A 13,111-nucleotide genomic window follows, 5' to 3' on the forward strand; every position below is an offset into this window, starting at 1 on the left:
TGTGGTGGTCGTCTCATAGCATTTGCAAAACAAATTATTACGTTGTACACCTTAAACTTATGCAGTGCTGTTTGTCAATTATATCTCAGTAAAGCTGGGGAAAAAAATCACTCCCAACAAATTGGTTGATTACTTTTTTTTTCAAATTTAAAAATTCAAATTTCTATTTTAATCAATATATGCAAAAATTATTTGAATTGGTAATAAACATTAGTAACTTAAATATTTCTTTTACTTTCTTTTCATTATAATTCATTTAAATTAGTTGGACCTCATTAAAACTGGGGAAAAAAATTAAGATACGCCAAGAGCCGGTGTATTAGTTTTATATTGCTGCCTGTAACAAATTGGCCCAAAACTTAGTGGCTTAAAATAATAGTTAATTCAATAATTTATAGTTCTGTAAGTCACATTCTGGCACAAGCATCACCAAGTGGAAATCAAGCCATAAACAGTGCTGTGTTTACTTCTGGAGGCTCTGGGAGGAGCATTTGTTTCCTTGCCTTTTCAGCCTCTGAGGCTGCCCCCATGCCTTGGCCCCTGGGCCTCTTCCTCTAGCAGCTGGGCATCACATGGCATCACCTTGATACTGATTCTTCTTCCTCCTTAAGACTTTTAATAACCCTGTGGTTACAGTGGGCCCACCCGGTTAATCCAGGACAATCTCCCCTATTTTAACATCAGTTGGTTCATAGTACTCTATCTGCAACATTAATTTCACTTTGTCATAGAACCAAACATATTCAAAGTTTCTAGGGATTAGGTCATGGACACCTTTGAGGAAGGAGCATTATTCTGTCCATCACAGTTAGCAACCATAATCAGCCTGTGAATTCTTGTATCTAACTGGGTTATTATGGGTATATTATGGGTATCAATTATGTGATGAAAAAGATAAATTTCATTCACCTAAAAATGCTTAAGACTAGTGTAAAGATGGTGGGTTTTCTGTCCAGAGGGTGAAGCAGACAAAGCAAGAAGTTCTTTTAAGTATCATCAAATCTCAAGGAAATTTTGGCCTAGGGAAATTTTTAGCACTGGCAACAAGATTAAAAGGATTGGTTTTCACACAGCCTTTAAGGCAATGACTGTGTCCATTATTTGTGAATATGTGATGTGTGCAAAGACCTCCTTATTCTTTCAAATAAAAGGCAGCTAAATATCAAAGTTTTATCAATTTCTATGACACCTCTCTTTGCAGATGGTATTGAAGACTTCCCCAAAGTATTGCTAATATAGTAGATCTTAAAGATGAATCATGGAGAATTTCAATGTGTCATCAAATATTTGTTATGTATTATGGTCTCCCAGGCAGGCTAGAATATACTATAATGATTTAAATAATAGTTAAAAACCAAAAGTTCTTCTTTTACAAAATGAACTCTGAATTTGCAGAATAAATGTAACTAATGTGGTAATCTCTTAGATACAATTTTCATATTGATATTTTTTGGTATCATGATATTCAGTTTTTGCAAGTTGGGCTTTCCTGATTAGGAAGTTGGAGGGTATGATCAAAATGCATCAACACAATTGAAGAATAAATTTACACTTTGTAGGTCTTGGAAATAGAGTACACTGGGACATTGAAGGATTTTAATTTACTGTGTTACCACAGAAGACCAAACCATAACATTGTAGCCAGTTTACCATGAAAATCAAGAAAAAGTTAAAATATATTCAAGCACAATTCCATTTGTTTACTAACTGTGCCAGACTGACTTTAAAATGCATTAGCCTCTTTAAGGGCCATGATCAATACTTTTAAAACTTTCAACTCTCCTGGGTCTCTTAAAACCCATGGGCTGTGATGTAATCAATTGGCGGTATCAGTTGCCTTTCAATATTCTTCTATTCAACCTCCTAGTCTGTATCCCTGATTGCTTTAGCCCAAAGAAAATCAAAAGGGGATTTCAGAAATTGGAAGCAAAATTCTTTTGAATTAAGTTCTGTATGCCTCCAAATATTTTTATTTTAACTCATGAGAAGATGGGCACTGTTGATTTCTAAGCTGATGTCTACTCACCAACTCTGAGCATAAGATCGTCTTCCGGCCCAACTTCTATTAAATTCTGCCTGTAATATCAGTTTTTCTGTAGTGAATAGGATCTTCAGTTGTCTGAGTAAACCTTTCTTATGGCCTCTGTTCAACAACTGATCCAGATTAAATGACAACATGCCTTACACTCAAGCAGATCTTTGCTCTTGTTAGCTGGGTTTTAGCTATTCCCTAATCAGTTTGTATTTATTATTGTAATTATATGATTCAATTAAGTGACTGTGAATAAAAATAAATTTGGCTTACTATAAATAAACTAAATGGAATACTTTGGAAAGGCTGTTAAATGTTAGTCACTAAAAGCTTATGTCAAATTTGGGGTGGGAGAGGCACCTCTAAACCAAAGGGTAAAATCTCCACCCAGATTGAATTAAAGCAATCTTAAACACAACTGGTAATAAAAGTTTATGGTGTTTATGTAAGAAAGATGAAGTGCAACTCCAATTTACAGTCTGAAAAAATAAAAAAGGAACTCGGTTTAATCAAAAGTTTGGCAAATGAATGTGCATTTCTATATATTTAACTGAAATAAAATGTTGAACATATATATATATTTATATGTCCCTATGAGTTTTTATAACTTTGTGTTCTAACCAAGTTTTTCGATTAACTGACAAACTCCTGGTCTTAGTTTGAGATAGGAAGACTTTACAGAAAGTTATTAACCTTTTCTTTTAATTATCTCTGTAATCACTAAGCACTGTGGAATGCTGGCTCACTGAAAATGAACTATGTGGCACTGAAAATGAGCTATGTATTTGACAATATCATTCAGGGATAAGAACTATGGCTTTGAAACTAATACAACATTGTAAATCAACTATACTCCAATAAAAATTAAAAAAGGAACTATGGCCTTGAAGTTAGCTTGGCAACTCTTATTTGCATGACCTTGGAGAAAGTTCTTAGCCATGCGAATTTAGTTTCTTTGACTCTGGACAAAATTCTTAACCACTCAGATTCAGTTCCTTTATTTTTAAAAATAGAATTTAAAATACCAATCTTAAGGAGAGCACATTAGTAAATATATGTAAAAATGCCTGGCACAGAGTAGTCATTAAATAAATGTTAGTTTCCCTTTCTTTAACTGGAATTATATATATGCTGTTTTAGAAGACTTACGTAGTACTGTGTTGATTTTCTTCAAGATCTATTTTCCTTTACATTTTTATCTACAAAACTTAATATTGCAGCAAAAATTCTACTTAATTTGTGAATATGCAATAGGTATTTGTGAGTTATAAAACTCATAAAGTTTTATGAGTCTTAAAAAAAAATCAGTGTATTTCCACCTTATTGAAGAATTCTGCTTTTCTTGCTTAAATGTGAATACAAGAACACTGTAAGAGGTGTCATGACTTTTATAACTAGGTACTTAATGCAATTCTCCCCTTGACTTGCCTTCTGTAAACTTTATCTGATTGTCTTCTAAAAAGTTCTGATTAGGGTAAATAAAGAATATAACATTTTATTTGGATTTAAACATATTTAATCAGAAGTAAATTGTCTCAAAATAATAGTGTTGGCCATACTGCATTAAAATACAACACAAAACACACAAATCTATTTAATATCTGAATTTTCACTAGGCTAGTGAATAATGAAAGTCATAGAAGAGCTCTAGTTGTAAATTTCATAATCTAGGACACTGATGACTAAACTAAGCTCTCTTATTCCACAGATGGAAGTAGGCAAAGCCTATTAATGTAAGAAAAGAATAGACTGTCTTGGATTTTCATTTACCTGCAAAAATGGAATTATTACCTCCTGAGTGACCATTTGAACAACTACAACCTGGAAGAAATCTTCCTGCTCATATGTTTAAAACATATTGTATACGATAACTTCTTTTATTAAAAAAATTTCTTGAAAGAAGTATTTCTCCCCAAGTACTAGGCAATAACAAGATAAAAATGCAAGACTTTTCCCCTATAGTTTGGATGTTTCTCAATCCCTCTTATTTTCCTTTTTTAAGTAATAAAGTGTATAGTAGTTGGGTGTAATAAAAAAAATTGATGAATAATTAAATGCATAATGAAAAAGACCATCCTAGACTTTTCTCCTTGTAGGTAAATTTCTAGATCCACAAGAGAGATGTGGCATTAGTGGATGAAAGTGTTTAGCATATAGTAAGTCTGTAATAACACTAATTAAATAGCTAACGTAAAATGGTATTGTCAGAGAAAAACTTATCTCATATTACCACAATCAATAAAACATATCAATAGATACCATCATTATTATAATAAATAACTTAATCCTATTTACCAATTCAGATTAAATCATACGTTTTGAACTAATCTGGATTCAAAATATGGTACTCTGTATCTTACTGTAACTTTTGATAAAATGTCTATTTTGCTATATTATTTAATGTAGACTAATATATATTATTAAGCATTGGATTTTAACAGAGAATGATTAGTCTAGCATATATTCATGGTTTCTTTGCCCAAGCCAAAGAGATAATGCATTAATCAAGTCCTTTTTCTACATAAAATGTATTTCATACAAGTTAAACAGAAACCTGCATTTAAGTAAATGGTGATAAATTCAAATAGAAGAAATCGGTGTTTGCTAGCTCTTTTTATGTTTAGTCATCTATTATTCTTGTTTTAAAAACCATTAGATAAGAAGCTTAGGTAGAAAACTTAAAACTAAAATAGCCTTTTCATGGGGAGGAGCTCTTTTGTAGACAGTGCTCAGTGAAATAAGATTCTTTTTTATTTTATGTTAAAAGTGTACATGGAAGTATTCATTCTAAAATGCTAAAAGATATTACAGACTCTATAGAGGAGATACAGAAAGAAACAGAAAGCAAACTATTATTAGCTGTGTGCCAGGACCTTAAAAATTTAAGCCAAGAATAGAGAATGATGTTGGTTGGTACCTGCCCATCACCAGTTTGGGGTGCGGGCATTTGGAAATTAGAGATCGCTTACATTTTTTATACTTCAGACTAGTATTATTGAATTGGTCATCATTAAACTGTCTCCTATTTTGATACTTGACTTGTATCATTCTACCATGCTAGGGGAAATAATATGATGGTCTACCATTCAGCCATATCTTTTGTTTTCACACAGCAGTGGTCCTGAGAGTAGTGTTTAAACAGTCTCTCATGTATGGATACTGTGGCTTTTAAATTCAGTGCTATTTTCAGTAGATGTGAAAGACAAAGTCAAAAAAGGCTGTTACTGTTTTGGTAACTTCATCCACTTTTCTAAGACTTAGGAAGAGTTATCTGCAAATATTTAATTCTCTTGGACTGGAATCTAGTGCCTGTACCTACGATGAAGCAAAGACTGTTTCCCCACATTGAAGAGATAACAAAGGAAAAGGGAAGAAGAGCCTACATGGGGGTCTCTTCCTTCTGTTTCAGGAGGCCAACATTTTCTGGTTGCTGAAACACAAACAGAAAATGTCAGAGATTGAAGGAGTATGTAGAAACCACAAATCCACAAATCCACCTCCTACTGTTTGCAGGAGGTGATGGAGAAGATGATTCTTTGCCAACTGTGTGTCTATGGCCTCCATTCCACCACTGAAAGCTCAGTGTGGGTGAGCTAGAGGGGGTGTTTGTGAACGAGCATCCCAAGGATGGAGAATAGAGAGAACTTGGTAAAAGCAGAACACAAACTTCCTGCCTAGACACCGACAAATTGAGGGAAGGCCACACAGAGGGAGCCAGTGTGCCCGGGAGAGGAGTTCACAGGAGTGAACAGGAAATTCATAAGAGAGTTTTCCCAGATTTAGAACACTGCTGACAGCTGGAGAGCTGGTAAGTAGATGAGAAAGAATCTTAATAAGGATTGCTCTGTTCTGTGTTTGGATCTTATGGTAACAGTTCTTTGAAGGCATGAGGGAAGAATTAAAGTTGTTTCTGAATTCCTATTGGAGGCTAAAACTGTTTTTTTTTTTAATTTTTTTAAGCTTGCAAAACATCAGGAGCTAAATCAAGTGGGTCTCTAAGATCAAGAGTTTATAATCCTAGGATGAAACAGAGATCAGGAAAGACAAGATACTTATCTAACAAATTGATCTCATTGGTTACTGTGGCCAATGTCATTCACCCAGGGCATGGTTCCTTCCTTTCTAATCATCCCCAAGTTCATCTCCTGCTAGAGTCATGTTCAGCAGCAGAAACTGATTTCCCGCGATGTATCAAAGCAGCTGCCCTCCTGCCAAAGTCCAAACCTTCTCGTTTCTCTTAAACTTGCTCTCATGATAGAAGATGCAAGGCAGAATTCCTAAAACAAAATGAACATTACTAAAAACAGTTGTAGAGAGAGGAGAAATTTTGGTTGGAATTAGTGATAATACTACACAGTACACGTTTTAAAGAAATATAGGGATTTCTCCATTTATTTATGACGGTGGCACATATATAGAAATTACCAGCTGCTATTTGCAGAGTGCTTACTTTGTGCCAGATGCTCTTCTAACAGCATCACACAGGTTAATTCATTCAGTTCTCACGGACTGAAATAGTTTCTGTTGGGATCATTCACATTTTTCCTATAAAGAAACTGAGGCACTAAGCACTGGGGGGCTCGCTCAAGTTCACACATTTGGTAAATAGCAGAGCTGGGATTTTGATGCTAGAGACAACATGCTCAACCATCACGCACACAGGGACACCTTGAAGATGTTGCAGGTTGGGTTCCAGACCATCACAATAAAGCCAATATTGCAATAAAGTCACACAATTTTTTTGGTTTCCTAGTGCACATAAAAGCTATGTCTACACTATACTGTAGTCTATTAAGTGTGCAATAGCATTCTATCTAAAAAAAAAAAGTATATACCTTAATTTAAAAACACTTTATTGCTAAAAAATGCTAACCATCATCTGAGCCTTCAGCAAGTCTTAATCTTTTTGTAATAGTAACATGAAAGATCAGAGATCACCATAACAAATATAATAGTGAAAAAGTTTGAATACTGTGAGAATTACCAAAATGTGACACAGAGACTCAAAAGTGAGCAAATGCTGTTGAAAAAATGGCACCAATAGAATTGCTTGACACAGGGTTGCCCCAAACCTCCTTCAATTTGTAAAAAAAAAAAAAAAAAAGCAGTCATCTTCAAAGTGCAATAAAACATGGTATGCCAGTAGTGCCTTTATTGACTCAAGTTAAATGATGTCTGGTTAAAATTCTTATTAGATGTTCCTCATCTTTATATAGTCCTGGCAATTAATATGACAATTTTATGTAAATAAGCATTATGTAATTTGTTGAAAAGATGTAATTGTTTCAATTAGGCTTATTAGAACTTACATATTGCACCAGTACTTTACCAGACGAGGATGTTAATATTACGGCTAGTGTCGTGGATAGTGCTATGGCTAAGTCAAGGTCATGTCTTAAAAGTAATCCTCTTTCCAATATTGTGGTCCAAATTACAAAGGTTTTAACTGTATATATTAGGCTGTGTTTTCTCTGAAATGTACTTAGGGAATTTGGAATTGTGCTTTGGTAGACTTCACTGGCTCCCCAACCCTTTATGACCTGGCCCTCGGGATAGGATCTATATATAGTTTGTTTTTCACTCTAATATTTGTACTCACTGGGTAAAACCTGGCCTTTTTCCTTCTGAATGCTTACTATAAAATGGACATACCTGCTCTCTGCTCTGGTTAAGGATGGTGTTTCCTGGTATCCAGGGGAATCATTTTAATTCTCCAAATCTGAGACAGAAAGATTTCCTGTGTAGAATAAAGTGAGGCTGTTCCTAATCTGGGATTCTCCTACTTTCTGCTTGGTAAGGACTCTTATCTGTAAGTGATGCTTTCACACCAAGGTATCAGTGATACAGTGGGCCAATGATGTTCTAGATTCCTGCCATCTGCACATGTCCTTTCCCCATTACTTCCCCGCCCACATCATCATGGTGGCCAATCTTAAACCTTAACCATTTTTGCTACAGCCCGATCCAGAACTTTTTTGGCCTGTTTGCTAGTTAGAAATGCCAGGACCTGGAAGGGGCAGAGGTCATTTTGCTTTGTAGTTTCGACATCGGCAAAAATCATGAGGCAATGGCTCCTAAGCGGGGGTCCCACTGGGGTCTGTGGATAGAATTCGGAGGTGGGGAGTTCATGAACTTTGAAGGGAAGAAGATACACTTTTATTTTCACTAACCTCTAGCTGACATTATTTCCCTCAACCATTATTAACCACAACTGTAGTATTGGTTGTGACTTTGTCACTAGGAGAAACTGGATATTTTCCTATCATTGTTGTTGTAGAGATCTCCAAGTATCATATACACACATCACTCTTTTATAATCAAAGCAGCTCCTAGACTTACTAGCAGATTTTATTGCTTAATATGTTAAAAAATAAGCATAGGCCTTATTACAATTTGTTTGTATTTTGATAACAATATTTAATAGAATTGCTTTATTTTGCAATTCTATCTATTGTATTTTACACATTTAAAGTCATGATTTTGGGAAACAAACAACAAGGTTAAGAATCTCTGTTATAGGGACTTCCCTGGTGGCGCAGTGGTTGGGAATCCACCTGCCAATGCAGGGGACATGGGTTCGGGCCCTGGTCTGGGAGGATCCCACATGCCGCGGAGCGGCTGAGCCTGTGCGCCACAACTACTGAGCCTGCGCTCTAGAGCCCATGAGCCACAACTACTGAAGCCCGCGCCTAGAGCCCGTGCTCTGCAACAAGAGAAGCCACCGCAGTAAGAAGCACGCACGCTGCAACGAACACCCAACACAGCCATAAATTAATTAATTAATTAATTAATTAAAAAAAAAAAAAAGAATCTCTGTTATACATAGAAAACAAATTTATGGCTACCCAAGGGAAAAGGTGGGGGGTGGGGGAGGGATAAATTAGGAGGTTGGGATTAACAAGTGCACGCTACTTATATAAAATAATCAACAAGGACCTATTGTATAGCACAGGGAACTATACTCAATAGTCTGTAATAACCTATATGGGAAATGAATCTGGAAAAGAATAGATATATGAATATGTATAACTAAATCACTTTGCTATATACCTGAAGCTAACACAACATTGTAAATCAACTATACTCCAATATAAAATTTTAAGAAAGCAAAAGAATCTCTACTATAAGGTGATATCCTAGGGGAAAAGAGTAGAAAAACAAATTAATTGAGGACCTTCTCTGCTTGTTTTGGAAGTTAATGCTGTACGTCTGGTGCCTGCACAGGGGTGCCAAAGAATGAGAATCTAGGGAAGCCGGTGGAGCTGTCCAGATGATGACATACTGTTGCTAATGCATATATTTTTACCCCAACCCACTGCATTGTACTCTGTCCATTAAGTGTAAGAAATCTCACACTTAGAGACATAGTGTTGGAGTTTCTTTAGAGACATAGTGTCTCTCAACTTTGTTTAGAGACATAGTATTGGAGTTGTCTCTTTCATATTATCAATCACCAGGAGAAGTGTGCCCTGGGGGAGAATAAGCCAGGAACCACGTGTGGACCTTGATCTCTTCCTAGCCAAGCAGAAGTTGAAAAAGGAGGTCGGTAGTCTTTTAAAAGGAACAGCCAATGGACTGCAACACCATGACTACAAGTGTATCTTTTGAGGTTTGCTCCCTGCTGATCATGCCTGCAAAACAGTGTAGAAATCAGATGTGTCAGAAGAGGACTCGATCATGCTGACTTCACAGTACCAGTATCATATGGAGCCCCGAGACAAGGGGAAATTTCAGGACACTACTTCCTGCATGTGGTGAAAGTATATTAATATTTATTCAGATATTTGTTTTATTTATTTTCTCTTACTATATACGCTAAATAATACAGTATCATCCTAGACTATGTTCCAAGAGTTAGCAACAGAGTTCTTTGTTTTATGCCTTGTATCTGTGATCTTAAGAAGTGTACAGCAGAATCATCTGTAGCACTTAAAAAAAAGTATACATTCCCTGCCCATCACAAAGATATTCTATATCAGAGGCATTGGTAGGTTTTCATACAACTGTGTTTTTTAAAAGGCACATATATAACAAACACAACCGTAGGTGAGAAAAATTACTGAGTCCATGAAAAACTAAATCCTTAATTATTTTGATTAAGATAATGAGTTTAAGAACTGATATAATACTAAGGTGACATGAGTTTATATTTCATGCAATTATGTACATTTTGTAATTTTTGGAAAAAGTTACAAAGTAACTAATTCTAACCTATAATATCTAATTTGCCTCTGTTAATTTTTTGTATTATAAATTACACAGTTAACTATACACAATGAAGAGCATAGAGGCAATCATTTTAATCTACTTAGTAAATTTATAGGCCTCGTATAAAAGCTGTAAAAAGGTTATACAAACATTGCTTCCCTTTATTGAAAGCGCTACCTTCACCAGCTTTGCTCAAGTCCTGTGTGCTTGATCTATTGCAAAATCATGACACACATCTCTAAATAGATAACTTTTATCTAATATTTCCATTGTTTTTCTTAGTCCCATCTTGATTTTCCAGTTACCTGCTTTTACTAATGAAGAAAATATATCTTCCTTTATTAACTTAGATCCCAGGTTTTTACTCTCTTGAATCCCAAACTCTCTGTATTTATCATTTCCCATCTTATCTGGATATAGAATGTAATTTTATTCTTCAAACAGTTTTCCTCTATTGTCTCACTGATTAAATATCAAGGAACATCTGATGTTAAAGGTACTGTGTCAGACTCTGGAGATATGGAGATAAATATTTGGTCACAGTCTTCGGAGGGAAAACAGGCAATTACAACATCATGTGACAATTGCTATACTCTAGGGAAAACTGAGGAGCTGATTTTGGGGTGACTTTGTCCAGGTTGGCCAGAGGAAATGATTCCTGAACTGATTTAAGTCATTAGTGGAGTTAGGTACTCAATAAAGGTGGAGATGATTGAAGCATAGGCGGGACATGGAGTTTGGGGCAACTGAAGATAATTATCTGGGTCTCAGTATGGATTGTAATTGATGGAGAAGTTCAGAAATGGGTTTGAAAATATGCTGGGGGCTATAGCATTACCTTCTCTGCCAAACAAAGGGATTTACATTTTAAGACAATGAGATTTCAATCAGGGGGAACATATCTAATTTACTTTTTATAAAATCTACTTGGACTTCTTATGTAAGCTTCATCTTTCTAACCAGCGTGATAGCGTTTCTCCCAACCTCTTACTAAAGGATCTAACAGATTAAGAAAAAAGAAAACATACTTTAACAACATCCAGATGTCAAGACAGAATACCTATTCATAAAAATCTACAAGAAACTTCTACCTATTTGTGAAGCTGGATTGAGAAAAGTGATTGGTGGCCTAACCATTACTTCTGTGACAAAAAATGCAGACCTAAGCCATCAAACAAAGGTAGGAAAGCACTATATCTCTCTTGTGTTGCTTTCTTGTTCAGAGATCCAAAACACATTCTAAGAACAAAACAAAACCAGCATCCGAAGTGGTTACCCCTATACTCTGTGACAACTGTTGTGTAGATAAAAACACTATTCCTCTGTCTCTCCTTTCCTTCTCTCCCCACTATCTTATACTGTTTCAGAGATGCCAATAAGAAACTTTTTTCCCCTTCTGTTTATGGACTACTTAGAAGAAACACCTATTTACCAGACTACAGAGACTATCTCAGCATATGCAAAAGACCATAAGCTGTGCAGGTGACATTTAGACCACAGTCAATACAACTAGACATTGTTAACACAATTAAGAAAATATAAAGATCTAGAACAAAATACAAATGTACATGCAGTTGATCTCTGGATAGGCAATGACTTCCTAAGAATTTAATTCTAACAGGAAAAAAAAATTACATAGGTGACTATATGAAAAACAGCAACAACAACAAAAACTCCATTTGGATGCTTCTTTTTGCTCCCTAGCAGCATTTGCTTGCTGTTCCAGAGCACTTATTACAGTGATATCAACACTGAGCAGATCCATGTCTGTATTCCATACGCTTCCTGAAGGTTGCAACTGTGCATTTCTGGTCTCCACCTACTGCCTGTCACATATTAGGTATCAATAAATATTTCTTCAATGACTTTTTCTAAAATCACAAAGATAGAAAAAGAACTTTCAACAAACATAAAAATAAAATTTGCAAGTCAACAAGTAAACGCTATTACTCTAGTAGAAAAACATGTTTAAAATGTCCAGATTCTTCAGACATCTGAATTATTAATAAAATATTTCTCAATGTTTATTCTCCCTTCTAGTAAAACCAGTAAAATTAAAACTAGATAATACAAATTTGCTTATCAAATTGGCAAGTTGAGGTACCCTGTTGCACAGGATGGTGATGTGAATATAGATTTATCACGATCTTGCTAGAATAATTGTAAAGAGCCAAAGCAAGAGACATAGTACCACAATTTCAAAACAAACAAACAAAACAAAACCCAGTCGTATTCTTTATAGCCCCGTTGAACACAATAAACTCCAAATAAACAATGTATAGGAAATAAAGGGAAAATATAAAAATACATATTCATGAATTAAGTCAAATAAGATTACTGAAAATAATCCAGCCACAGCCCCAAAACATGACTTATGTTATTCTCCATGAAGGAAACACTTGTGTATAAAATATATCTCCTACTTGATGATATTGCAGACTTATTTCTCTCGTATTCTTAGATATATATTATTCTGATGACTTTCACTAAGGTTAAGGGTGCGACACAGGGAATAGACGTATTTTGGTAGCATATGGATTATGTATGTTCACATACTGTGTTAACATACAAATTTGTAACATATTCATGTTTTATTCTGTATGTGATTTTATTTTATTTTTAAGTTAAAAACAAAACAAATTATATATACTTTTATATTATGTATATTCATATAACTATATTTTCTAATTAAACATGTATAAACAGTGTATAAATGTGTGTAAACATTTCTGATGATGATGGCAAACCTGTTCATTTCTGACTTTATTAGACATCTGTTCATTTAAGTAGGTTTCTGCTGCATATGTGCATAGGATTATTTTTTTATTCTAAAATTTGTTAAAAATTTCATTTAAAAAATAGATGTTTGAG

The 13,111-nt window shown here is 34.9% G+C and overlaps 1 protein-coding gene across 1 annotated transcript in view; it reads right to left on the bottom strand.

Moving 5' to 3' along the window:
* Positions 1 to 6,243: 6,243 nt before the first annotated feature.
* GPC5 (glypican 5) overlaps positions 6,244 to 13,111 on the bottom strand; it is a 1,093,847-nt gene continuing 1,086,979 nt past the window's right edge. Inside the window, exon 8 of the mRNA XM_061170941.1 lies at positions 6,244 to 6,309. Within this exon, the coding sequence (XP_061026924.1) occupies positions 6,308 to 6,309 (2 nt within the window). The 3' untranslated portion in view covers positions 6,244 to 6,307. The remainder of the gene's footprint in view (positions 6,310 to 13,111) is intronic.

The sequence above is a fragment of the Eubalaena glacialis genome, chromosome 16 (genome assembly GCF_028564815.1).
Source record: "Eubalaena glacialis isolate mEubGla1 chromosome 16, mEubGla1.1.hap2.+ XY, whole genome shotgun sequence".
Lineage (NCBI taxonomy): Eukaryota > Metazoa > Chordata > Mammalia > Artiodactyla > Balaenidae > Eubalaena > Eubalaena glacialis.